The sequence below is a fragment of the Malurus melanocephalus genome, unplaced genomic scaffold (assembly GCF_030028575.1).
Source record: "Malurus melanocephalus ecotype Western Australia unplaced genomic scaffold, MMel_1.1 scaffold_978, whole genome shotgun sequence".
Taxonomy (NCBI): domain Eukaryota; kingdom Metazoa; phylum Chordata; class Aves; order Passeriformes; family Maluridae; genus Malurus; species Malurus melanocephalus.
In genome coordinates, this window is record NW_026624210.1 from 56,140 (window position 1) to 79,830 (window position 23,691).

The window sequence follows — 23,691 nt, forward strand, 5'->3', positions numbered from 1 at the left end:
CCAGGGAAGGGGCCCGGCCCCCGGCGCAGTGCCACCCTCGCTGGGTATTAAACACCCGCCAGAACCCCCGATCCCGCAGAGAAGCCCCAGAGGCGCCGCAGTCTTTGGGCCGCTTTAGGAAGTACCTGAGCAAAAGAGCAACGCTTCGTAAAATTTTATTATCACTTGATTAAAGCATGGAATATTATAACTATTATACATCGTATCTTCATGTAGAAAACTTTACACAGTTTATCATATTATATAATTTTGGTATTATTTCAGAACTCTATACATCCATTGGCAAGGAATGGTCTTTAAATTATTGATAGTAAATGCACTTAATATGGAGATATTAAAATTCAGGCATTTTCAATATGTGAAAAATTACATTTTAAACAAAGGTGCTGAACAATTTAGATACAGATTAAAGGAAGATGCACTTTTGACAGAGCTACTCATTTTAACCTTTCTCCTAAATAGTAAAACTGAGCTAAAATGTGGGGGTTGTCGGTTGTCGTAGTGAACATTGCTTTAGACTGTTCTGTTTACACTCTGGAAAGTGAGATACCAGACACGGATAACAAACTGCTGTAAAAACAACCGTTTCCTGGACTGTAAGACACAACAGAAGCAACACGAAGGGAGTTTTAATCACGACGAAAGGGAGGGTTTAGGGATTTCCTCATCAGCATTTTCTCCCCGTCCCTTCTCTCGGGAGGTCTGAAATGACACGTAACAAYAAATCCCACGGACTGTGCATTATTTATTCCATTACAGGGCAGAACAGTTCCAGCTGCACAGTCCTGTCTGCAGGCAGCGCTGGCTCCAGCAGAGCAAACAAACCCCGGGCCAGGGCAGCGGGGACAAGGAACGAGCTGGGACCGCTCCAGGATGGGCTGAGCCTCGCTGGTGCCCCAGGGTTCTGCTCTTGCTGAGGAAAATCAGCAGGTGCTGCGGACACAACGGGAACACAGCCCGATTGTTCCTCTGGTGGGACAAGCGCCCCAGCAGCAGAAACGGGACACGAGGAGGGCTCTGACAGTGCCCAATTCCAGTCCCCTSCTCCTTCATGCGCTGCAGACTCTGGGAGGGTTGGGTATCTCATACCCAGCTCCAGCAGTTTGTAACYGGGATAAATACAACAAAAGCTTAGGGAAAAGAACATCCCAGACCAAGGGAAGCATGGATTAAACATCTTTATGCTGTGTGCAGAGTCCAAATGCTTCCCCTCACAGCAAAGAAAGCCCATGAAGCAACTGTGAAGTCATTTAAGGTCTCAGAATTGAGACTTGTTTCCAGACATGACTGAAGGGCTTTTAAACCTRTGACACACAGAGAAACATGCAGCTGGGCCACGAGGGAATACATTCCGTGAGGCAGTGACACATTCCAAATCTGAAAATAATGGTTCGATTATTTTTCTTACGACTACCTACAACCCAAAGAAAAGAACAGCATATTCTTAGAGATTTAAATAGAATTAAAATAAATACTTCATTTTCTGCAGTAACTGATGCAGTGACACTTCCAGGGAATGAGCAGCTACCCAAGATACAACACAAAAGGAAATTTCAAATGCAGCAAGTTAAATACCAGCACTGCTTATTTTCCACTCTTCTCCTATTGTCATATGTAGACATATATTCCCTTCAGCTAAATAGCAGTGTATAGATTTAACCTAATAGGCATTTAAAAATCAAAGAGCCACAACCACCACTTATTTTTCTTTGGTTAAAAATACAGTGGAAAAAATAAATGTTGAAATCCTTATCACTACTGCTGACTGCAAAACCTTTCCAAAACAATGTTTACATAGCACAAGCCGATGTACTGAGGAGCACCATAAAAACCCCTTGAAAACAGATCATGAAAAAACAAACCAACCAACCAAAAAAACAAACAGCAACCAAAACAACACCCCAAAGACTGTGCATTCCCAGCAGCCCAGAGCAGTGTATCCCAACACAATCTCACCTGAGGCCATCCTACCAGGAAACTCAACTCAAAAACCAAAATTATAAGGTTATACACTTAGTTCCATTCAAGTAAGTAGGTTGTTTTACTCTTTGTCAGTTTGGTTTTTTTTCTTTAAGTATTGTTAATATTTCAAGTTTGCTACTTGGATAGCATAGCAGTTAACGTAACACTTTGTTTGCAATATTTTTGGAAGCCTCTCCTCCCATCCTGCCACACTTTCATGATTTAGAGAAGTCTTGAAACTTGAAATTTAAAATTATTTCAAAGGTCAATATAGTATTCTGACATGGAAACATTGTCACAGAAACCTGATGCAGTTCAAGGAAAGAAAACTCTTGGGCAGGCAAAGCTGTGGTGTAATGTCACATTTCACAGGTACCTTCAAAGCACAGAATCATGTTAGTAACTTAGCACATGGATGAACTTGTTTAATTTTGCTAAAGCAGTTTTTTGGAAATTCAGGCTTTTGTGGATCCCAACAGGAACCAACAGTTGAGGAAAAAAATCATTTGCACAAAATGACAGAAGTTGTAGATCTAAAGTAAAATGAGACAAACTTGTGTTAAGGACAGGACTTATTGCTTAACAGTCACAATTGCTGCTAAATACATTATATTAAAGGGTTAAAAAGGTGGTTTTATTTGTTCTGAGCCTCGATTTTGATGTTCCTGTGTATGCTCTGTCCATGATCTGCCAGTGTATGAAAGGAAAAGGAAAGCCTTTTCTTAAATGCCTTTAACTCTAGCCTAAAAAGCTAAAGGGAGTAGATGCTATTTATGCTCCTGATGTAAAATCTTCTGTAAAACTAAAACTAAGTCTCAGAAGATGCAGTACTGATATTAATTTTTTTTTWAAATCAACAGGAAGAAAACCTTCTCCAAATATTCTACAGTCCACCTCAAGAGCCCGATGCCCTGCCTGGCCTGGTCCTGGACACAAAGGAAAACCCAGAGGGATCTCAGGTGGCCATTGGCCACTGCAGTCGAGTTTATTATGAACATGTGCCAACATCACAAGGCTACACAATATAGTCATTATTTCCAAGGGGCATCATTTCTGYGGAGAGATCCAGCTAATTTATCAGCTCTAGCTGGGATGCAAAASTGAGCAGTGGATAAAAGACTAGAAGAGACACACTGGATCACACAGATGATTAGCAACAAAACAAAGATACTGCACACCTACTGTACTGACTCTGTAAGCAATAACTTAAATAAAACTGCGGACACTTCTGTAGGATGGACAAAACAGGATTATTTTCCTCATTCCCGAATGCCATTGTGGTAAGAATGACTTGCTCCTGGGGTGATACACCAGCATCCCGTTTTTCCCATCCACTTCAATCCATCTCTGGGCACAGCTTTATGTCCAGGCCAGTGCAAAGGTCTCACTAGGAGCTAGCAGGAAGGCAGGCTCAGCCCAGTTGTCCGTGGCTGCTGCTGCAGGATGCAGATGTTGAACACCAGCCCAATGCGCAGGAAGAACTTGCGCAGCACGGCGCGCAGCTCCGGGATCAGGTCGAACTGCATGAKCTCACACAGGTACGGGTAATAGGTGGAAGCGTGTGCCCTGAACTGCCAACAGACAACAACACTGTGTCATCCTCTATGGCTGGAGGAAAATGCCAAGCTTTGACACATTCATGGCTACACCAACTTGTTAAAGCACCTCCGGTCTCACCCCAGGCCTCCCAACAGCCCAAGGCACCGACCCCAGTGCTCTGCAGCAGCAGCAGCAGCAGTGGTGCTCACAGAGCCTGCCTTTGCTGTTACTCCTTAAGCTGAGATTTTGGTGGCTGAGGGACTTCTCAGCCTAGCGGTGCTATCAGGGACTATTTGTAGCAACATTAATATTTGCATTCCCTTTTCCTCAAGAGGGCCAAGATCCTGAAAATTATTTTTGCCATCACTGTGAAGGAACTGAAATTCCAATGTTGCTGTGGTGAAGCTCACCCTTACCATTCCTGTGCAACCATAACACAGCGTAAGCCTACCCCTGACTGCACACTCAGTGTGCTTTTATATGAAACCTGTTCAGTAATTCTATCCACATTCCCACAGCTGAGAATTGCATGGATGCAGCCCCAGTGCCACAATGCAGAATGCCTGCAGTGGAATTGCAAGGAGAGCACTCGCTCTGAGGAACCTCCCACCTCCAACCCAGACTGAAATCCGACTGAAGCAGGAATGAAAAAAGAAAACCCCAATGCAGACATGACTTCGAGCCCCCTCTTACCTTATCATCACTGATTTTTAGTGTTTTTGTTAAAAGCAACAGCAGAAGATTGGTCCAGGCTTCTCTGTGGCTTTCTGAGTTGACAGTAATAAAATAGGCCAGGGCTTCACTGCACACACTGGAGAGATAGCACAGTTCACACAAACCATAAAGAAAAACCTTTACAAAGTTCTTGATTACACGCTCTGTTTGTCCTCTCAGTGTATTTTGTTTTCAAGCAAGATGCACTTCCATGGGAAGTTTTCAGTCAACAACTTTACCTACACAAATTTGCTTTTTCTGGTACAGGAATTGTTTCAGGTAACTGAATTGAAATATTTTTTATGCTGGCAACAGAGAACCATGGAGACAGAGTTGGAAAAGTCTAATCTGCCTCATAAACATTTTGTAATTGAAGTGCTGTCACTTTCAACCTGCAAACATTATTTCCTGACYCTGACATTGGGACAGCTTAGGCAACAGCATCGTGAGAGAGCTCTCCCTCCAAATTTGGATGGGTTTAATAAAGATCTGCAGAGCTCAGCATCTGATTAAGGAAGAATTATTAACAGATTAAGGAAGAAGTATTACTGTAATAATCAATTTTCAGTCCCTGCTGCACTTTGTCAACACAAGGTGCAAACTGTACCACTTTGAACTTCGAACTTTTATGTACCAAATCACCCATATACATTTTAATATTTATTTAGCATTATTTTCCTCATTTGTTTAAATTCCAGGTGTATAGCAGCTTATACTGCACTCTTCTTCATTAGTGTATCCTATTCTACCTCTATCACTGCGTACTCAGATGGGAAAACTATTCAGACCACCACTTCTATGRGAAAAGCTTATCTCAGGCAAGAAGATGCTTCATCTGTTGTGGGCAGATTGCTTCCTCAGTGCTGCATGAACTTTGAGGAAGGACTGGCCACACTCCCCTGCCCGCAGAGCCCCAGCAGGGCTGTCCCACCTGAGCAGCCGCTGCTGCACCGCGCCCCACGCCTCGCGCCGCCGCTCGTCCGCGTCCATGCGGAACAGGATCCGCAGGCAGCACGCCAGGCTGCTGGTCTCTTGTTTCAGCAGGTTGGGCTTGGATTTGCCCTTGAAGCCTGGAAATCAGCCCCACACAGGGAGAGAGGGAACATCCACAGCTGGTGTTAGCAGCCAATAAAAATGTTATCAACAATACCTGCTCTAGTGACRAGCAATATTTTATTGTCCAGATAGTATTTCCTCCTCCTTGGTTTAGAGTGTCTTCTGATTTATTTATAAACATACTTAACTACAGCAGTATCAGCTGTGTAACTCTACTTTAATAAAAAAAAAGCAGATAATTTAGCAAGCAGAGTTACTCAAGTCATCAGGTAGGAGACAAGCAATAAAAGCATGTGACTGTCCAATAAACTCCAGATGTGATTGCCATGGCACACTGTTGTGTCATGATACTTAAAGCTAGAAGTGTTGTTCAGCATTTTTATCAAATAAAAATAAAAGTCTCACCTGCTCTCCATAACACAGTTCGCTGCTCATAATTTGAATTAAAGGCTTTTGAAAATGAATGAGACTCTTGCAGACAATCCAGCAATTTAAAGAGGTGATGTGAAGACATATATTTATACATTCCTTGGTCTTCTGTGTCAATGTGGATATCTGCATCCARTGTGTCTCGCTAAAGACCAGGGGAAATGAACACAGAGAGAGAGAGAGAGAGAGCTCATGCCATAAACTCCAGTAACTCCTAATTCCATTTGCAGCTGCAAATGCAGTGTTGGTGCAGCACAATGCAGCAGAGTGGTCCTGTCAGAGATCAGCTGCACTCTTCTCAGTAGGGTACTTAAGAAGAGACGAGTTATGAACTATCCTAGTTACTGATAAGAAAATAAGACTCAAAAGCAAGGGAAGAACTCCCTTATCAAGACATTGCAGTGACAGTAATACAATACAGAGCATTTTCTCTTCTCTAGAAGCTGACTGGGTAAGTCTGTTGAATTCTGAAAAAGATCAAAAAGAACTACAAAAACAGTACAGGTTTAAATATTGCCTAGTGCAGAAATTCCCCATCTTTGGCTCATGTCAAATTTAATTAAATTGGCCAATATTTTTTGCTAATTTCACTAAGAATTTAACTATACCACCCCAAAACACTATCTCAATGCACTAGCCAAAACTTCCAGCTTAGGGCTTTATTAACATCCAAGCCAGTGCTACTGTGCACTATTGCTCAGAATCAGAACTTTCAGGGACATGGACATCTCTAAGACTGGCAATGAGCAAAATCTTGACCATTGACCTTGCTGAAGCTCAACTTCAAGTTGTACCTTACTGTCACAACAAGATTACAAGGAAATCTGCTGGTACCTGAGCTGCAGCCATGTGCTCAGCATCTTCTTTCTTGCTTGTTGCTGGATAGAACACTATGTTATCAATGGTCTGTATCAACTCCAGCTGTACCACACACTTGATCAGGAGGCCAGCAAATAGCTTTTGGTCTAATGAAATGAAGCAACACAACTTTCAGAAGCAATTAATGACAATTCACTTACAACAGGTTGGCAAAATATGACATTCCCATTAACAATTTGATATTTAGTAATGCTGTAAATTATCTTCTAAAGAGAAGATCTCTCTGCAAGGCACAAACTCAAGTTGCAAAGACTTATCTCAAGTGTAATTGCCCCAAAACTTTCTGTAGGAAACCCCAGAAGTGAACTAAGCCTGGCTATAAAAGTGCATTGAAAAAGTTTGCACGTTTTCCTTACTTGTATAAGGACCACCTTTCCAGCTCTCATCTGTTGGATTTGAATATTGGCTTTGTCCTCTTTCAGAAGCATTTTTATCCATGCTGCTTAAAGACTGGTGATCTAAGTCCAAGTCCTAGAACAAAATGCAGAGCAATTCCAGCAATCCAAAGCACTAACTCCCAGCTAGCTATCACTTTTCAGATGACATCCCCAGCCCTATATTCAAAGGCTTCCTGCATACATTTTTTAAATCCTTTTTTACAATAACACCAACTATGATCTACTCTCAATTCCTTGTCAAATGTATTGACTACCACAGAATATTTCAAAAGCTGACCTAACAAAACCCTCCAGGTCAGTTTATTGCCCTGAGTTAATTCTTACCAAGTGTTTTTCAGATGAATCTTCCTCCATTCCTACAGGCCTCCATGTCAGCAAGCTTCACAGAGTAAAAAAACAAAAACCAAAACAACAAAACAGAAGAGGTAAATACTGTTGCTCTGAAATTTGGTATCACTRTAAGAATTAAACTTACGAACTTACACATGAGGAATAGTTGTTTTGAAGATTTCTAGCATACAATTGCATGTCTGTGCCCAGACTTCAGGGCTGAATTTCTGTCCGTTGAGTATTACCAGGTTTTCTAGGCAGTTTGTACCTGATCGTGCCAACTGCTCGTTATCTGTGAAACAAATGTTCCATTTTTACCAATTTCTACAATATCAGTGAAAAATTAAGCATTCCCCCTTATTGCTCCATTAAAATTTTTTACCAATACTGTGAAATACATAAGTGTCTTGGCTCAAAGTCCACCTACACAACATGTTACAACACCATGAAGCTGAGGAACCTACTGAATAAAAAGGAAGTTTCAAAATAGCCTTCATGGGACAGAAACCCAGCCAGGGAAGACGAATGATAGGCAGAAGCAGCGTGAAAGCACACCATGAGAAAAAGGAAGGAAAAGCAGCAACTGGAAACTTATGATCTACTGCAAGACTGTCTCCTGACATTCCAAGCTAGTAAAATGCAGAATTTCATGTGTAAAAGTTGGAGCCAGAAAGGAAATGTGTTCTTTAGAAAGTTGTATTTTAAAGTACTTGATGGTTGATAGAAGTGGGGGAAGCAAATATGAGAAAAAAAGACTCAGCAGATTGACACCACTCCCCACAAGCTTTTGCTTTGTCACACTAACAACATGAGCACATTATGAACGCAGTAACAAAAAAGTTACCTGAACCAATAAAGGATTGGTGTTCAAATATTCAAGATATTGCATCGATCTATTGAACACATATTGTCCTAATGGGAACTTTCATTCTTCCAAAATTCAATGAACCTTCCCCTTTTCAAGTAATGAACATGTAAAAATACATTAAATTAAAAGACACAGGAAAAGAAGGTACCTTGTTTTACACACCAGTGTAACTGTGCAAGAATGTCAGGAAGAAGGATCTCGTGTAAAGCTTCATAGAACTGTGTGAAGACATCACAGATGGCATAAAGGGCGTGGTTGCACGTCGTGGTCATCCACTCCGATTTCTGGGACAGAAAAGGAAAAGTCTTTGGCTTTATGGAAGTTCTGCCATGATGACAACACTTGGCTTATACATGGCWGCTCAACAAAAGACAGGTCTGAGGAGAGGAGAACTCAGGTAGAACCAAAGCCTCACGACTGCAGAGGCCTTGCCAGAAGCGCCTCGTTGGCCACACGAACACTACTTTGAAAACTGTACATGTTCACAACAGAGTGAGAACATTCTCCTTGGAAAGAATCAGACAGAACCCACAGACAGGTCACTGGACACGGTGACAAGTTTCAYTCATGCCACTGAACTCGGCACACAGAACGTGTTTAATCACGTCTGGGGCAGTATGGGGTGGCAATAYCTGATGGCAGTACCAACTGCTGCCTCAGATGTGTGAGTGCTTAAAAAGACAGCTTCAGGAAATGCTTGCTTTTTGGTTTTGTTTTTTTTTTCTGTTTGTTTTTACCTCTGTTTGTTGTTCAGGGAGCTTCATATTATCAAAAATCCGAAACACAATTCTGAACAGGTCTTGCCACCAGTGCTTTTCAAAGGTGTGCCCGTAACTCTTCATGATTTCAAACATCACTGTTAAGCCTCTATAAACAAACCCAAACAGGTATAGGAACAGATGTTAAAATGTGTTCCTGTGATCTTGTACTAAATGAAATAAAACATAAAAGGAAAAAAGGAAAAGCTTTATTACCTTGTACGAACATCTAATTTGCAACGATTGATAATACAAGAAAGTTCAAATAAAATAGGAAACCATCCTCTGACCCACACTCTGTCCCCAGGAGCCACATTCATGTCATCACTTGTGTATTCTCTTAACACCTTGAAGAGCAGCAGAGAAACATTTCAAAGAAAAAATTATATTAAAAATCATTTAATGTGACAAATTTAGACACTAATGTGACAAATTAGATACTACTACTAGTGGTACAGACAGACCTGGAAAGTTAGCTTAGTTCCTGCTGAACAATCCAATCCTGTAAAATGTAAGTACAGCTCTGAGGTGTAACTATTTGCAAAAATAAAAAATTCTATAAAATAATACATGGAAATAAATACTTCAAGCTATTTTTTACTTCAGTCCAGCTAAAGGCCTTAAAGTTGCTGAGGTTTGGACTTCTTAGAAAGCAATTTTAACAGTGACAGACAACTGAAATTGGCAGAGATCAGTGCAGCACTACTCTGGTACTGAATGCAGCATTGGTGGGGACGTGGAACCACAATGTAACTCCAGGCTCTCCTCAGCCAGTGATTACTACATCCAGTACTCACACAATAGACTGATGTAGAAAAATATGCAGACTCGTAACAAACTGAACTAGACATAATTAGGGTGGCTGATCTGGAAGCACTGCTTTCCAGGTCATCTCAACACCACAAAAACAAAAAAACCCAAACCAGACAAAGACTATTTAATTCAGTTTCTTCCCATTTGGACTTAGAAGACTTAACTCATTTACTTAGCCTTAGTTTACAGCTTATATAATACAAAATTTCTCCTCAATCCAAGTAAGCTTTTCATACAAACACTTGCAATTGAAGTCTGAGTCTGAAAGCTCTTTCTTTGATTAGTCTCCCCTTAACAGTTGAAGAAAAGTGTGAAAAYACATCAGGGTGAAAACTCAATCTACCTGTGGTCTTTCTGAGACGTATTTCGCACAGTAGCGAATMAGCCTGATGGCTTCCATGCTGGTGTCAGGGAAGGCAACATTACAGGCAAACTCAGAGAGGCATTTTACTGCATCCTGAAATGAGTCAATTGCTGCTGGAAAATGCTGCTGAAAAATATTTGCTGTGAAGAACAAACAAATACACTTGTTAAAATTTCCTGATGCTAAAATCCATAGATAAACAGCATCAAYCTAGGCATGTCAGCCATGGTCAGCTTACTGCTATGGAACAGACAAACATGGAAGGACCAGATCTGCTCCATTAAATATGGTTCTTTGCCTTCTCCTGCATTCTTCCCTGCCCCACCCCACCAACTGCATTCCAAAGTTCTACAGCAGAGTACATGTATCTAGTTTTTTCTGTCCATAGCATTCAGGAAACTTAACAGGTATGACCCAGCTGCACAGTTTAAACTGCCTGGAAATACAAGAGCCTTATTCAACACACAAGTCTTTTAAAGCAGACAGTCAGCAGCAAAGTTAATTTGTGTGTGTCAAGCATTACTTACTAACTATGTGTGCTGTAGTCTGAAAGGCCAGCTCCACAATATTCCCATCGTGGTCTGATGCTGCTTGATGAAAGACTGCAAAGATATTTTTCCAGCCTGAACGAATGTTACCAGCTTGAGAGTTCACCATCTGTGCAATGCAGCGGATCACCATGTCTCGGATTGTTGGAGATCTAAACAAAAAAAAGAAAAGGAAAGCAAGACTACTTTACACTGGCACAAAGTAACTGCCCTGCTTCCCTGCACATGGCCCTCTAACCCACACCAAGTGACATCCTTAATTGGAACTAAAGCAAGCTAAAGCAGCAATTGCAGTGCCTCACACCTGTTTTTCTTCATAATATGCTCAAAAGGCCTTAGGAAGTCTTTCTGGAAGCGGAAGTTGGCTAATTCTCCCTTCTCAAGGAATTTCATTGACAGCTGCCTTAATGAGTCAACGGCAAAGATGGCAACATCTTCATTCGGGTTACAGCCAACCTGGACAAAAAGCATATTATCAAACACTTATCAGCTAATGTGTCATTTCTATAAGTAACAAATTCATCATTCAAGTTCCATCTCAGCCCACTAAACATTGCTAGCACATTCTAGGGTTCAGTTTCACTTGGGAAAGAAAGGGCTCCTGTTGAAGGGGGCTTTCTGTCATTTTGTCCATCTAAACAGATCCATGATTATGAATGCATCAATGCAGAACTATAAAAGCCAGCTAGATGCTAAAATTAAAATAAATCAAATTATTTGGTTAAAAAAAATCCCATCCAAACGTGGTTCAATTTCCTAAGGAAAACAGATGTTCTGGGACCACCTGTGTACACTGCAGAGGAAAACTAACTTGGCATTTGATCAGAAGGAAAAGACAAAGAAAAATTACAAAAATACCAAATCATGTCATGCAGATTATATGATTAAAGATCACTCCCATAAACATTTCTATTTGTACACTTTAGATTCTTAACTAGGTGCTTCTTTTAGGGGCCTTGAATGGCACATGTTTCAATATCAGAGCTTACACCACTAACAACACGGAAGGCAAAAGTTGATTAAAGAAGTGCTGCTGTTCATGCACATTGTATAAGCTGATTTCAAAAGTACCTTATTGAAGTGATCTCCAATGACATGCCAGATCCTGGACCACTGCAGGCGGATGCGGTTCATGTTGTAGTAGGAGATCTCCACGATCTTCTGCAGGCTGAACATGCGCGGGTGGTGCGGGGACGCCAGCTCGTCCATGGACACGGCGCACAGCCAGCGCACAAAGTCCACTGCACGGGAGAAGGCTGCTGTCAGCCAGGCTGCCAGTGCCAGGGGCCCTGCAACCCACCATACCTACCTATGGCATTGCCATCCAGCCTCGTGGAGCCCGTGAAAATCCTAGGGAACAAAGCAGGAATTGGAACTCCAGCGGCACATCCCCAAAAGGCAATTCCACCTTAGTGCCGCAGTAAAAACTCAGCACATCTGCACATCATGGACAGTTCCATGCCATGAACTCTGCACCTCTTTATTCTTGTTCCTTGGCAGCAGTACATGCACCTTTCCTCAGTCTAAGCATCCTCTTTCCTGCACCAGGGCACAGTCTGCTGTGCTCCTGCCCAGCTGTAGGAACAGGCACAGGCTCACAATTTTACCCAGGCCCAGTCATGCAGGAACACTCATCTGGGGGACATGTTAAATTTCATGGGAACAATAAACAGACATTAAGAAAGCTTTGCTACAGGACTCTAGAGGTTACCAGCCACCTTTGATCTTTACATGCTCTGAAAATATGGATGGCTGTGGCTGTCGAAACACAGCAGAAAGATATAGATGCACCATTGTTCCTTCTTCCCCTCCAGCAGTTCAGTCTTGAGAGGAGTTCATACTACTGATAGTAGTCTATACACAACACTGATAAGTGCAAAGCATTCCCAAATCATCCGGGCTTTGACGTGGTAACATCAAATAAATACTGCAAGTCTGAATACATGATTGTACAGGCTTGCACAATTSTATCAGTAATTATTAAGAAGTCCCATTCCAACATATGGTTTAAGGTAGAAAAGTGTCTTGAGAGAACATTTTGGAAGGGCAGAAGACAAAGAGGCCATTTAGATAAGACTGCAGGGATTCCATTCTCAGTACCTGTCTACTGCTACCACCACRCTCTGAGAGCTGGTCTCCCCCACAGACTCCTGAATGCTTGCCATRTGCCGTTTGTCAGCCCCACTCCCCACGAGGTTACCTGCAATAAAAGCCATTCAAAAACAGTATTTGGCACCAGGAAATCACAACTTTATATTACCTCCAACATCAAACAAGTAGACAAAGAGACTACTGCTTCTAGCTACCATGTAATTTATATGGAGCAGATGGTGCCTTTGCCACATCTGTACCAGATTATTACACAGTTAAACATCACATTAATTAGGGTAAGATGTTATCATATTGTTAATAAAATTTGAACTGATAAAACATTATTTTAAAATATGAACTTTTCATCAGCTACAAGTAGTTAATGCTGGGCGCAGTTCTGCATTCATCATAATCGTGGTGTATAGCATCCACTCCAGAGTCTTTTAAAATTAAAATGTTTCCTTAATGGTTTTCCAAAGATTAAGGCAACTTGCCTTGACCCTCTCATTTACAGCCAAAAATCTAAGGTTTCTTTCTTGCACATACTGCAGAAACAATAGGAACTGGAACAGTCCTTACCCCACTTATATGTGCATCTTTGTGAAGTCCAGGATTAACAATCTTACCTAATCCCAGGCTCATAAACTCTTCTCCTGCAGAGGCATAGCCCTTAATGCTGCTTTCCCTCTCACGCCCAGAACCAGACAAGTATCGAGTTTTCACACCAGTTCCTATGAGCTGTGCCAGCTCCAGCTGGCTAATACATTTCAAGATCTAAAACCAAAAGAAATTAAACATTGTGTTTCTGGACACCATTTCATTTTTATTTCAAACATATATTTGTATTTAATATTTGTGACCTTCCCAGGTTCTCCAACCATTAAAATAACTTTGAACATGATAACAGCTTTGATGGAGCTAAAACATTACTAATAAAACTGAAAATGAAGTTGAGTGGTTCATTCAGTATCATCAGCCACCATGAATCATTCCAACACAAGAAGAAATAATGCTCAAAAATCCAAACTAAATCTCTAACTAATAAAGGAAACCTCTTTATTACTTTTCACYGCAACAGCTTTCAAGACTATAAAAAGTTGATCTTCTAGAAATTTCATTGTCTCAGAGAGATGAAAAGACTGAAACATTGCAGCTACCACCACTTTGAGCAATGATGTTCCAACCTGGAGAGTTGCTGTGCTTGCCATGGCACAAAATTCACTCTCTTCCTTCTTCCTGTGCCACTGCCACATCCCTTGGCTGCCACCAGCACTCGAGAGGGTGTGCTGGAGCCAAGTCCAGGGCATTTGTCACTTCTAGCACTTTGGCTAACATCATGYAGCCCCAGACTAGTGCCAGAGAACATAACACAGCAGAAATGCCCCTTTGAGCAGCAGCATAGATTGAGAGCTGCTAAAATTGCCCTTGGAAAACAGACTTTAAAAAATACATGCGAACCTGATAGCCAATCTTTACCTACCCCCCACCAAATTACTTTAACTCTAATTTTTCATGTGCTTATGGTGTTAATGTTGCCAAACATTGCACAGACAAGTCTGGACCTGTGAGCTAGAATATTTTCGTTTTCATGAACAGGAATATAATAGTTTCTATGCAGAATTTTCTGAAACCAAATGAGGTTTTTTTTATATCATTTAAATTCCATATCAAATGCACCTAAAAATTACAATATTGTCACACGGTTTCCACAGGGTCTCCAAAAATTGCAACACATTATTATTACATACATATAAAAAAACCCCAAAAATTTAATAATATAATGTACTTTCTCCATATTTTCAAGAGAGCTCTGGAAGCTGATAGTAGAAAAAAAAAAATAGGACAGCACATTCACTATTCAAGCTAATCAAAATTTACCTCATGCCAAGAATTCCCGAGATAGTTGCCATCTGTGTGAGCAACTGTAATAAGTGTCTTAATGGTATCAATGTTCTTCTGCTTCATTTCTGTAATGCTGGAACTGGCGGTCAACAAGGAAAAACGAGCAAGGGCCTGTACATAAGCATCTCGTTCAAGCTGCAAGACAGAGAAACAAGCATCAAAATCAAGTCCCTGAAGAGCCAGAGAAAGCAACTTGCCTACAAATTTTCCTTCTATGGATAGCTGGCATTATTCAGAGCACTTTCCAGCTAAAGGAGAGTAGGAGGCCAGCTAGCAAACACTCTTAATAGAAGATTCAGCAAGGAAAGTAAAGTTGACGAAAAGCTTGATTACATCAAGATCTTTATCATTTCAAGAAAGCAGATGAGACACTTCATCTTCTATCCATAAGGTGTTTGTAAGTCTTCACCTGCCTCCCAGAGCCCAGAGAGCCCTTAGCAAATCCCAGCCTAAGTGTGGCACCAACCTGCATCCCAAAGATACAAGCTATCCTGAGGGCACAGCGGATTCCTTCCAAACACAGCGACGCGACGTCGGGGTCATCGCAGTTCTGCAAACCAACGCTGTACGCTGCCAGCAACGGGGTCCACACCAGCTACGAGAGGAACACACCAGCTTCAGAAGTCTCTTACAGCTTTAGTCCAAAACACTGAGGCACTGAAGCCAAATACGTCCCAAGAGTCTACCTGTTGCATTAGCAAACTCTTTGGAATAATTTTCCACCTTTTTTCCCATGCTCGAAACTCTTTGTAATGAAGAACAAGGAGAAGTGGCCACTCACTTTGAACATGGGTCTGACATGGTCCAGGTGAGTGGCGCTGGTGAAAGGAGCCTTTGCATGGCTCACTGCCTCCATGAGGGCTTTGGCTGTCTTGGCCATTTGTTCCATCTCCAAGTTGTACAACAACCTCCGCTGCTTCTCATTAGCTACACCTAAGGGGAGCACCACAGAGACACAGTGCTTGCTTTCCTTACAAGAGCATATTCCATGTCTTCACACTGAGCATCACAAAATGTTAAATAAAGGCATTGCAAATTAAATCCAGAGATAAAAGTTTTGCAAAATCTTAGAAGTCAGGAGGCTGCCCCAGGTTGCAAGTGAGGAAGTCCAGCACTAAAAACCACACCTGAACTTAAGACTTCATTCTGTACAAAATAACTAATTCAGCCCTTTACTATTTAACACATGCCATTACCTAATTGTTCCAAGTCAAGGATGCATACCCTATGAAGTCATTCTGCCTGTAAAAGTGGATGGAAAACCTGTATCTTCTTAGGCTCACATCCCCAAAACAAAACAAGGCTTCACCAACATGGTAAATTAGTGTTTCTTTATCCTTATGCTACAGGGTGCAATTTCAATATTCAAGCAAATTATTTTTGTTCCTATTTTGATTGAGAAAACTTGCAAACAGTATGAAGTACTGGAAAAACCACTATGCTGAAGATTCAGAATTCACTAATTTGAATTAAAGTAGTAGCAGTTATTCTGAGTAAAAGTAGGGTACAGCTGGGGATACTGCTTTCTACTGCTTGCTACTCAAGGAAGCCCTCATTTGGTCTGCAGGAGGACAGGTGAGTATAGATCGTGACAAACTCTTACCTCTCTGTTTTACAAACACTATCACAAGGATTGTGACACCTCCCAGCCACTGAACCAGCCCAAATCAAGCCCTCACCCATTGTCTAGCACATAAAAAACAAGTTAATCACTAAGTTCCCCCTTCAGTTATGCCACCCTTTTCCCCCTCACACATTTCAAAAACCCAACAGATGTAGTTTCCAGCACTGCTCTGCAGTGCCAGAGGCACCAACACAGCTGCTCCCACCACAGAAAGCAGTGGGAAGTAGGAGCTGAGCCAGTGTCATTGCAAATATCTCTATCAGCCACTCTAAATGTACTTGAAATATTGCACCAAGGCATTTTCACAAAGAAGCAGCACACCACTACACCATCCCACAGTTCCTGCAATAGTTCAAGAGCACTGTGCTCTTTCTAGCTTCCAGTTTCTTCTTACTTGGTTTACTACACTTGGTAGTAATTGCGTATTCTTTAGTCTCTTTCATGGCAATTTTCTTCCCTTCTATTTCTTCATAGATTGTGGATAAATACTCTTCTGGCAGGTCTTTACTGTCATTGATTCCTCGATTCATTTTAATGTATTGCTCCTTTGTCATTTTATTTTTTACCTGTAAGAAGGAATAAATTGGATATCAGATTTTGAATGCAAGTTCCAGGGAAATTTGGACTTCTGTAAGTTTGGATATTTTGAATTTCTACCTGTGGACTGTGCAAGTCTGTAGTCAGCATTATAATGGAGTATGCCAAAACATAGGCAGTGTCAGCACTAGCAAATAGTGTTTGCCTGAGGGAGGAAAGAAAACAGGTTTATAGACTCCCAATTCCTCATTCCATTAGCTCTAGTTCCATAGGCAAGAAAAATACCCAGATATGCTATGGATTCAACCAAAGAGCTAACAAAGCCTGAAGCTAGCCTTCAGAAATTATAAAATAAAGCTCCAAGTTGTTTAAAATACAAATTAAAAAGGGGAAAAAGAGCATGATTTTCACAATATTGGAAATGAGTGAACTAATTAAGCCTGACGTAGCTAAACTTCAGCGCTTATTGCTTTAGGAATAATAGYAACTTTGCCTATTTGGTATCAAATTTTGCTGCACATCTAAAAGGCAAGCAAAAGCATTGTAACATCCTATTAGCTATTTATGCAATGAGGTTTTAATTCTAGCTATTTCTACTGCTTATTAGTTTTTTATACTCAACTGATCTACATTTGTTTAAAATTGTCTCTGTATTAGCTGATGCATTTTAACATACTTAGGCCTTCCCTCTTCCAGTAATTCCTTTTGGCAGGTACTCAGCATTTAAGGAAATGACAGCACTGGTATATATCCTGTCCAATAACAGCAGCAAGATCTGCTCTTCACACAAGCCTGCAGAAGTTCCTGGCCTGGTGGGAGCTTAATCTAYCCCATGCCACAGCAGTACAGCCAGAGAATGTTCTTTGGACACTGCTCTGATACAAAGGGTTTGAATTACCGTTGGTTGCATTCAATGTATCTAGCAGCAAACTTCTCCATTAATCTATCAATCTTCTGGGCTTCACCTGGCAGACGAAAACCTTCCAGAAATATTCGCAGAGCAGAGACAAAGTCTTTTCCACAGAAATCAAGCTGGTCTACATAGGCATACATCACTTCCTTGTTAAACTTGTTGCTTTCCCCAAGAAACTCCCCCACTTGAGTCTAAAAACACAAGAGACAGTTATTACTGTGCAATCCAAGTGCCAGCTTTGCCAGAAGGTTGCTGGGCCAAGAGCTGCAGAGCTGTCAGCTCTGGAATGCTGACACACTGCTGAGGGGGCAGAGAGCAGTGGAGGTGCCAAGGGCCAGGGAACTGGAAACACTCCCTCAAACTGCATTTTCCTGCTGCCCTCCCTGCCAAAGGCAAGATCTGCATTACAGCAGAGCCAAAGAGAGCTGAAGTGTGCCCAGCTGCACACGCAGCAGAGAATGCTCTGGTGCTGCACAACACCACACTGCTTTGCTGGCAAGGTACTGCTAATGCAGGGACAGGTAAAATGCTGACATTCTCTGTCACTCCACTGACAGAGAACCCTCCAGAGCTTTACTGGAGCACAGCACTTCACTAAGAAGCCTGGGATAGCAAAGAAACAGTAAGCAGCTTCTGTATTAAGCATAGCCATGAGAAGCCTTGCTCATACATTTCTCTAGGACATGAACTACAGAGAGGATGCACACAGTCACAGGGACAGGGCTGAAGGGACTGGCACAAGTGTGTTCATTGAGCTGCACGTAATCTTACAGAACACAGGCGTTCCTCTTGGTGCAAGAACTGTGCCAGGTCCTCTGCTGTAGTGCCAAGCATTCCCTGCTCCTGTAGATACTGAATTCCTCTCTTAGGCTTTTTATTAAACCTATTCAGACAAAAACATGAGAGAATTGAGACATATGATTAAAAATATCACAACCTACAAAATTTGAGTTTTATAAAATCGTTATAAATCAAAAGTTCTGTGCTGTAGCTCCAAGTAGTTTCTTTCTAGTTAGAAAAAAAAGTCGAAGAATGTAGAACAGATCTATTACCTATTTCACACCATAGGCTCYGTCTCATAAGGTACACTGAGTTGCTGATAACCATAGAAGTTATTGCTGCAAAACTCACCTCAAAACTCACTGTTTTGAACACTAAAAATTAGAGACTTTTCATGAAATTTTAAAAAAGCTGCTGTTGACGACCTTTTTCCAGCATTTACAGACATGAAGATCTTCAAATTAATGAAAAAGAAGTAAAGCATAGCTGGACAATGATTTAGTTCTCCAAACCCTATTTCAGTAATAGACAATAAAACACGTAAGAGCTGCAAGACAACTGTGCTTCTCAAACCAATTTCTCTCTAGGTGTACATACTCTTGTGAGCTGAGYCAGTAAAATGGAAAGCAGTGAAAACACCTTCCTCTCCACCCAGSATTTTATGAAATTCCTTTTAACTATAACAGCTCCAGCACTGGTTTGTGACAACAGCAGGCAAGAGTGTTCAGCATGAATATCGGTTTGTAATGTCCCTACAGGTGTGACTGTGTAAGACCGTAAGAAGCAACATATTTTATTACTAGTGAACTCTAGTTTTCCTGTCATACTGGGCTTACAGTTCTATGCCATGTTCAATTATTTCCTTTTGTTGCTTGATGACTTCAAATTGCTCTGGATCATCTGGGACAGCAGTCTGAGTACCAACACTTCCAACTCCTGTGGACACAGTGGAGTCCAAGGAACTGACACTACTCCGTCTCCCTCCAGCCTCCAAGCATTTGCCTTCAGCCASTTCCTGTTCAGATGGTTTATATGAACCTATTCACAAAAAAGGTCAGATTTAAGTTATATTTGTTCAATCAAGCGCCTTTAGTTACAGAACTTTTACGCAGAAATCTATGAGTCAATATTCTTATTTTACTGTGTATACTTCTTGGCAGTCTGCACTACACTACAGGAAGATGCTCTGCTGATGCAATTCTAAAATAATCCAACAAAAGGCAGAAAAGATGTAACATCTATGGAGAAACTCCACTACTTCAACTTAGTAACCCCAAGAATGGTCMCATGTCTTGCCTACGTGAGCTTTTATAGGGTAGACAAGGGTCTGGCTAAAGGTCATCAACAGAGACCGGTTATTCAAATGAAACCCTTGGAGAATTGATTACTGCAACAGCACTAACAACTGTTTGTAAAATACCTCACTTGTATAAACAGATTGGTAGGTACAAACCTGGCTCTACACTTCTGAATAGCTTCTAAACACTGAACAAACACACGAACAAACTGATAAAACAAATGAGACTCTTCATATGGAAACAATCTTACCCAAGCTAGTCTGATGATTGGGGTTCACATAAAGGTCCTTGCTCCATTCTACCATACATTTTAAAATAGAAACTAAACATTCAAGTCCTTTTTTCCTCAGGCTTAGTTCCTAAAATATGCAAAAAGAATTAAAACAAGAAAAACCAGACCAACAAACAGTACTGAGAACAGTCTCTACACCAATCTCCCTTTAAGCATAATCTTAAAAATCAAATTCTTAGGGTAGAGATATGGTACAAAGTCTGTGCAAAACAAACCCCACAGAAGGGGGTTTGAGCATGAGGTCTGCATGAGCTCCAGAAGGGAATTCATCCGAGTGAAGCAGAGGAAGGCTCATTTGGTTTTCCCTCCCATGGCAGTCCAGCTAAAGAGACCAGAACCAGCCTGGTCTCACAGAACAAACAGGCAGCCAAACCCCCAAGTAAATTAATGGCACCGCTTCAGCATCCAATTGCAAATTAGCAAACTAATAAAAAGCAGGTAATATCAGTAGGTTACAGACAACATGAACCACTGGAAGTATTAACAATGAGGCAGAAACAGCACTGTTTATGAAACAATAGAACCTCATCTTCAAAGCTGTTTTCCTTACCTGTAAAGGTGTCATTCCCAACTCATGCCCACTTCGTCCCTGTGCAATTTTGGACAAATCATTTACAAGGCGTTCAAATATATTAGCAGCATTTAAATCACAATCGTAGTTAACATAAATATCCACTACACACTGGGCATCTTGAAAATAAAAGAAAATGGAAGTATTAAGGTTCTGTGAATAGCATTTTTTAAGTAAATCAGCCAGTAGGAGCAGGTAGTGCGGATGAATCCAGACATTTAACCCAAGCACTCTGGGATTGAATTCAAATTTTCATACTTCAATATTATATGTGGCATTTTCAAAATAATTTTCATCTGCTGTCAGAAGATTCTTTCATACAATGGAAATACCTGCACAAATTCTAGTTAAAGTCTGAATCACCATCCATTTGTGTTCAAAGGAACTTGAAGAAGTCTCTAGAATATTCAGAAAGATCTCTTTAAAGAATACCTGCAAAATAAATAAGATTAAGGACTTGACAATCTGAAACTTACTAGAACCACATCCAATGTACAGATTCATTTCTGTTAGATAATTTATCCTGAAGAGTAACATTTCATGCATATTAGAATTTGGATACAGTAGTAATATAAGTGGTTTGCCTAGTAAGCAAACCCAACTAAGACATTAAAACATAAGTTCCAGCTGTCCTTTTACCATTACAGTATTTTGAGAACTACAGCATATGCAAATTATAAATTAAAAGTGTCTCACCTCAATCTGCATTTTTAAATGGGTCTTAAAATTTGAAAGCAGTGTGAGAAAGATGGCAAGAGAGAGCTCAAACACATCAGGAACAGAAGAGACTCCATTTTTAGATAATGCTACACAAAGATATTGCTTGATTGCATTGATGAACATTTCATGTGTCCTGAAAACCAGACCAGCATTCTGCAGCACTGAGAGAAGCAGCTGGAGAGACACAACCTTGGAACGCAATTCATGGGATCTAGAAAAAAAATCAACATTAAGTGTATTTCTATATTTCTTAGCATATTCTTGTATTCAACATTAGCACTGCAGCATGTCTTTCACATCAAGAAGAAATGTCTGCTATTTTAATTCACTCCAGTGCAGGGGGAGAGAGGGATGGAAATCAGCCAAATGACCTTTATCCATCCACCAACTAAATTTGAAAATCTTTTCAGTAATATTAACTCTTAGACCAGCCTAATAGATGCAGCTCAGTGCAACTTAAGTACTTTCCCACTCTCCCATCAAAAGCTTCACAAATACTATAGTCAAGGCCTCTTCAACTGGTAAGATTAATAAACCTATTATGCCAAAACCAAAAACCTCAAGTATTAAATTTTTAATAATTTGGAGCTATTTTCTATCCTAGATTCATCAAGCTAACAAAACCAAGGGTCTGACAAGTGAATTTTSAACACCTGCTTTATAGAGATTATACAGCAGCTACTGGACTTTCTCCAGAAGCTGCCTGGAGAGGACAGAATAATAAACACAATCTCATTACTTGGGATCTGGTGGTCCATCCCCGAGCGGTTTCATGGAGAGCTTGCACAATGACCTGAACACAAGGAAGGCATCYTTTTGTAGAACATGGGAAAATCTGGCAGCAGCTTGATGTCCAGATATTTCTGCTTCCTTGAGAGTAAGAAACATAACACAGATCCTCAGTGAGACAAAAAACAAAGCCAGTAGGAAATTCCACAGCTCCTCTGAGAATCAGCAACAGACTGAAGAAAATAATACATTTGGCAAAGTTTAAACAACCCTGAACAGGATTACAAGGGATCTGGATCTTTTCACACAGGTTGACTGACTTTGACTGAGCCTTTATCTCTGTCCCCACTCTGTATCGAAATACAGCTAATACAATAAATTTTTAATCAAGAACAGGTATTTTCAACATATGCTTAAATTGCAGCTGTTGTGTCCTTTTTGAACCTGAACAGGACACAGATATTTCTGTTCCTTTCTTCTGCCAAATCMCACCGTATTAGCTGGCACACTGAAAAAACATTCTCTATTCCTAGATGGATATTGGCACTCAGTGCAGTTATTTACCAGATTATCAGTGGAGGAAACAGACTGCCCATCATCTGGAATGCCGTTTGTTTGTACATTTTCATTGCTGGAGTCAGAAAGAAGAGCATCTGCTGTCTCTAATGCAGGCAGAGCCTTGACTGGTTCTGTTACCTGTTTTTCTTCAGCCACTAAAGAGGGAAAAACAAAAATTATTAAAAACACACATTAAGAGTTTTCCATCCCCTGACTTTTTACCACCGAGTGGGACAGAAGCAGCACAGGTAAACTAGGAAGTTTCTCAGCTATCAGCAGCAGAACATACAATGAAAACCTGATGTTGCTGCCCCAGTAGGCGTTCTTGTGGAGGTACTTAGTAACAAAAACTTCCACTCTAGCATAATCATACACATGCAACTATTTTACTTTAGAAGACTTTGTTACCTTTCACAGCCGACTGGACCACATCTTCCAAGATGCCTTTAACCATTTCCTTTCCTCCATCAATTGTTTCCTCTAATGAAACACACAGAGAATTTTTAATTTAGTATTTTTGTTTAGGAAGAGGATTAAAAGAGAGGCAGAAGGGTCAGAAGTTATCAATTTTCTCCGTTAGTTCTCATAGTAAGTAATTTCTGAGAAGTTATACAAAAATATTCATCAATGTTACTAATGCTGTTTAAATCAAACTGCATTTTGCAGTTATTTTGACATTTGTATTTATCAACTGTTACAAACATTCCTAATTTGGATGCAATATATGCTGATGATACAGCCTTCATAATATGCACCATTTTTACCAGAGGACTTCAATTACCTGAGAGCAATTCTGTCACTTCCCACATACCATGACAATTCTCTTCCTTTCTTTCTCCTTTATCAACCTATTCAAGTCAAATTCCATTCCAATTCTACATAGATCAAGCACTCACAGTTGAACTGGAGTTTAGGGAGAACGGGAACCTTTGTGCAGCAGTCAGAGCCCAGCAGCAGCCAAGGATGGCAGCACAGTCTGAAGAGAGCCAAGGGAGCAGCCCCAGCACTGGTGCCCCAA

The 23,691-nt window shown here is 40.8% G+C and overlaps 1 protein-coding gene across 1 annotated transcript in view; it reads right to left on the minus strand.

The window, feature by feature from the left end:
* Positions 1-131: 131 nt before the first annotated feature.
* ARFGEF2 (ADP ribosylation factor guanine nucleotide exchange factor 2) overlaps positions 132-23,691 on the minus strand; it is a 32,461-nt gene continuing 8,901 nt past the window's right edge. Inside the window, exons 7-39 of the mRNA XM_057386511.1 lie at positions 23,082-23,153; positions 22,680-22,828; positions 22,126-22,256; positions 21,363-21,597; positions 20,999-21,098; positions 20,646-20,785; positions 20,054-20,162; positions 19,342-19,543; positions 18,497-18,608; positions 17,711-17,916; positions 16,933-17,017; positions 16,670-16,841; positions 15,433-15,584; positions 15,118-15,246; positions 14,628-14,786; positions 13,376-13,523; positions 12,759-12,858; positions 11,968-12,008; positions 11,730-11,899; positions 10,963-11,114; positions 10,638-10,810; positions 10,090-10,250; positions 9,150-9,280; positions 8,913-9,042; positions 8,324-8,459; positions 7,461-7,599; positions 7,302-7,356; positions 6,936-7,050; positions 6,535-6,665; positions 5,677-5,845; positions 5,147-5,285; positions 4,195-4,312; positions 132-3,533 (exon numbers count right to left, since the gene is read on the minus strand). Of these exons, the coding sequence (XP_057242494.1) occupies positions 3,357-3,533; positions 4,195-4,312; positions 5,147-5,285; positions 5,677-5,845; positions 6,535-6,665; positions 6,936-7,050; positions 7,302-7,356; positions 7,461-7,599; positions 8,324-8,459; positions 8,913-9,042; positions 9,150-9,280; positions 10,090-10,250; positions 10,638-10,810; positions 10,963-11,114; positions 11,730-11,899; positions 11,968-12,008; positions 12,759-12,858; positions 13,376-13,523; positions 14,628-14,786; positions 15,118-15,246; positions 15,433-15,584; positions 16,670-16,841; positions 16,933-17,017; positions 17,711-17,916; positions 18,497-18,608; positions 19,342-19,543; positions 20,054-20,162; positions 20,646-20,785; positions 20,999-21,098; positions 21,363-21,597; positions 22,126-22,256; positions 22,680-22,828; positions 23,082-23,153 (4,538 nt within the window). The 3' untranslated portion in view covers positions 132-3,356. The remainder of the gene's footprint in view (positions 3,534-4,194; positions 4,313-5,146; positions 5,286-5,676; positions 5,846-6,534; positions 6,666-6,935; positions 7,051-7,301; positions 7,357-7,460; positions 7,600-8,323; positions 8,460-8,912; positions 9,043-9,149; positions 9,281-10,089; positions 10,251-10,637; positions 10,811-10,962; positions 11,115-11,729; positions 11,900-11,967; positions 12,009-12,758; positions 12,859-13,375; positions 13,524-14,627; positions 14,787-15,117; positions 15,247-15,432; positions 15,585-16,669; positions 16,842-16,932; positions 17,018-17,710; positions 17,917-18,496; positions 18,609-19,341; positions 19,544-20,053; positions 20,163-20,645; positions 20,786-20,998; positions 21,099-21,362; positions 21,598-22,125; positions 22,257-22,679; positions 22,829-23,081; positions 23,154-23,691) is intronic.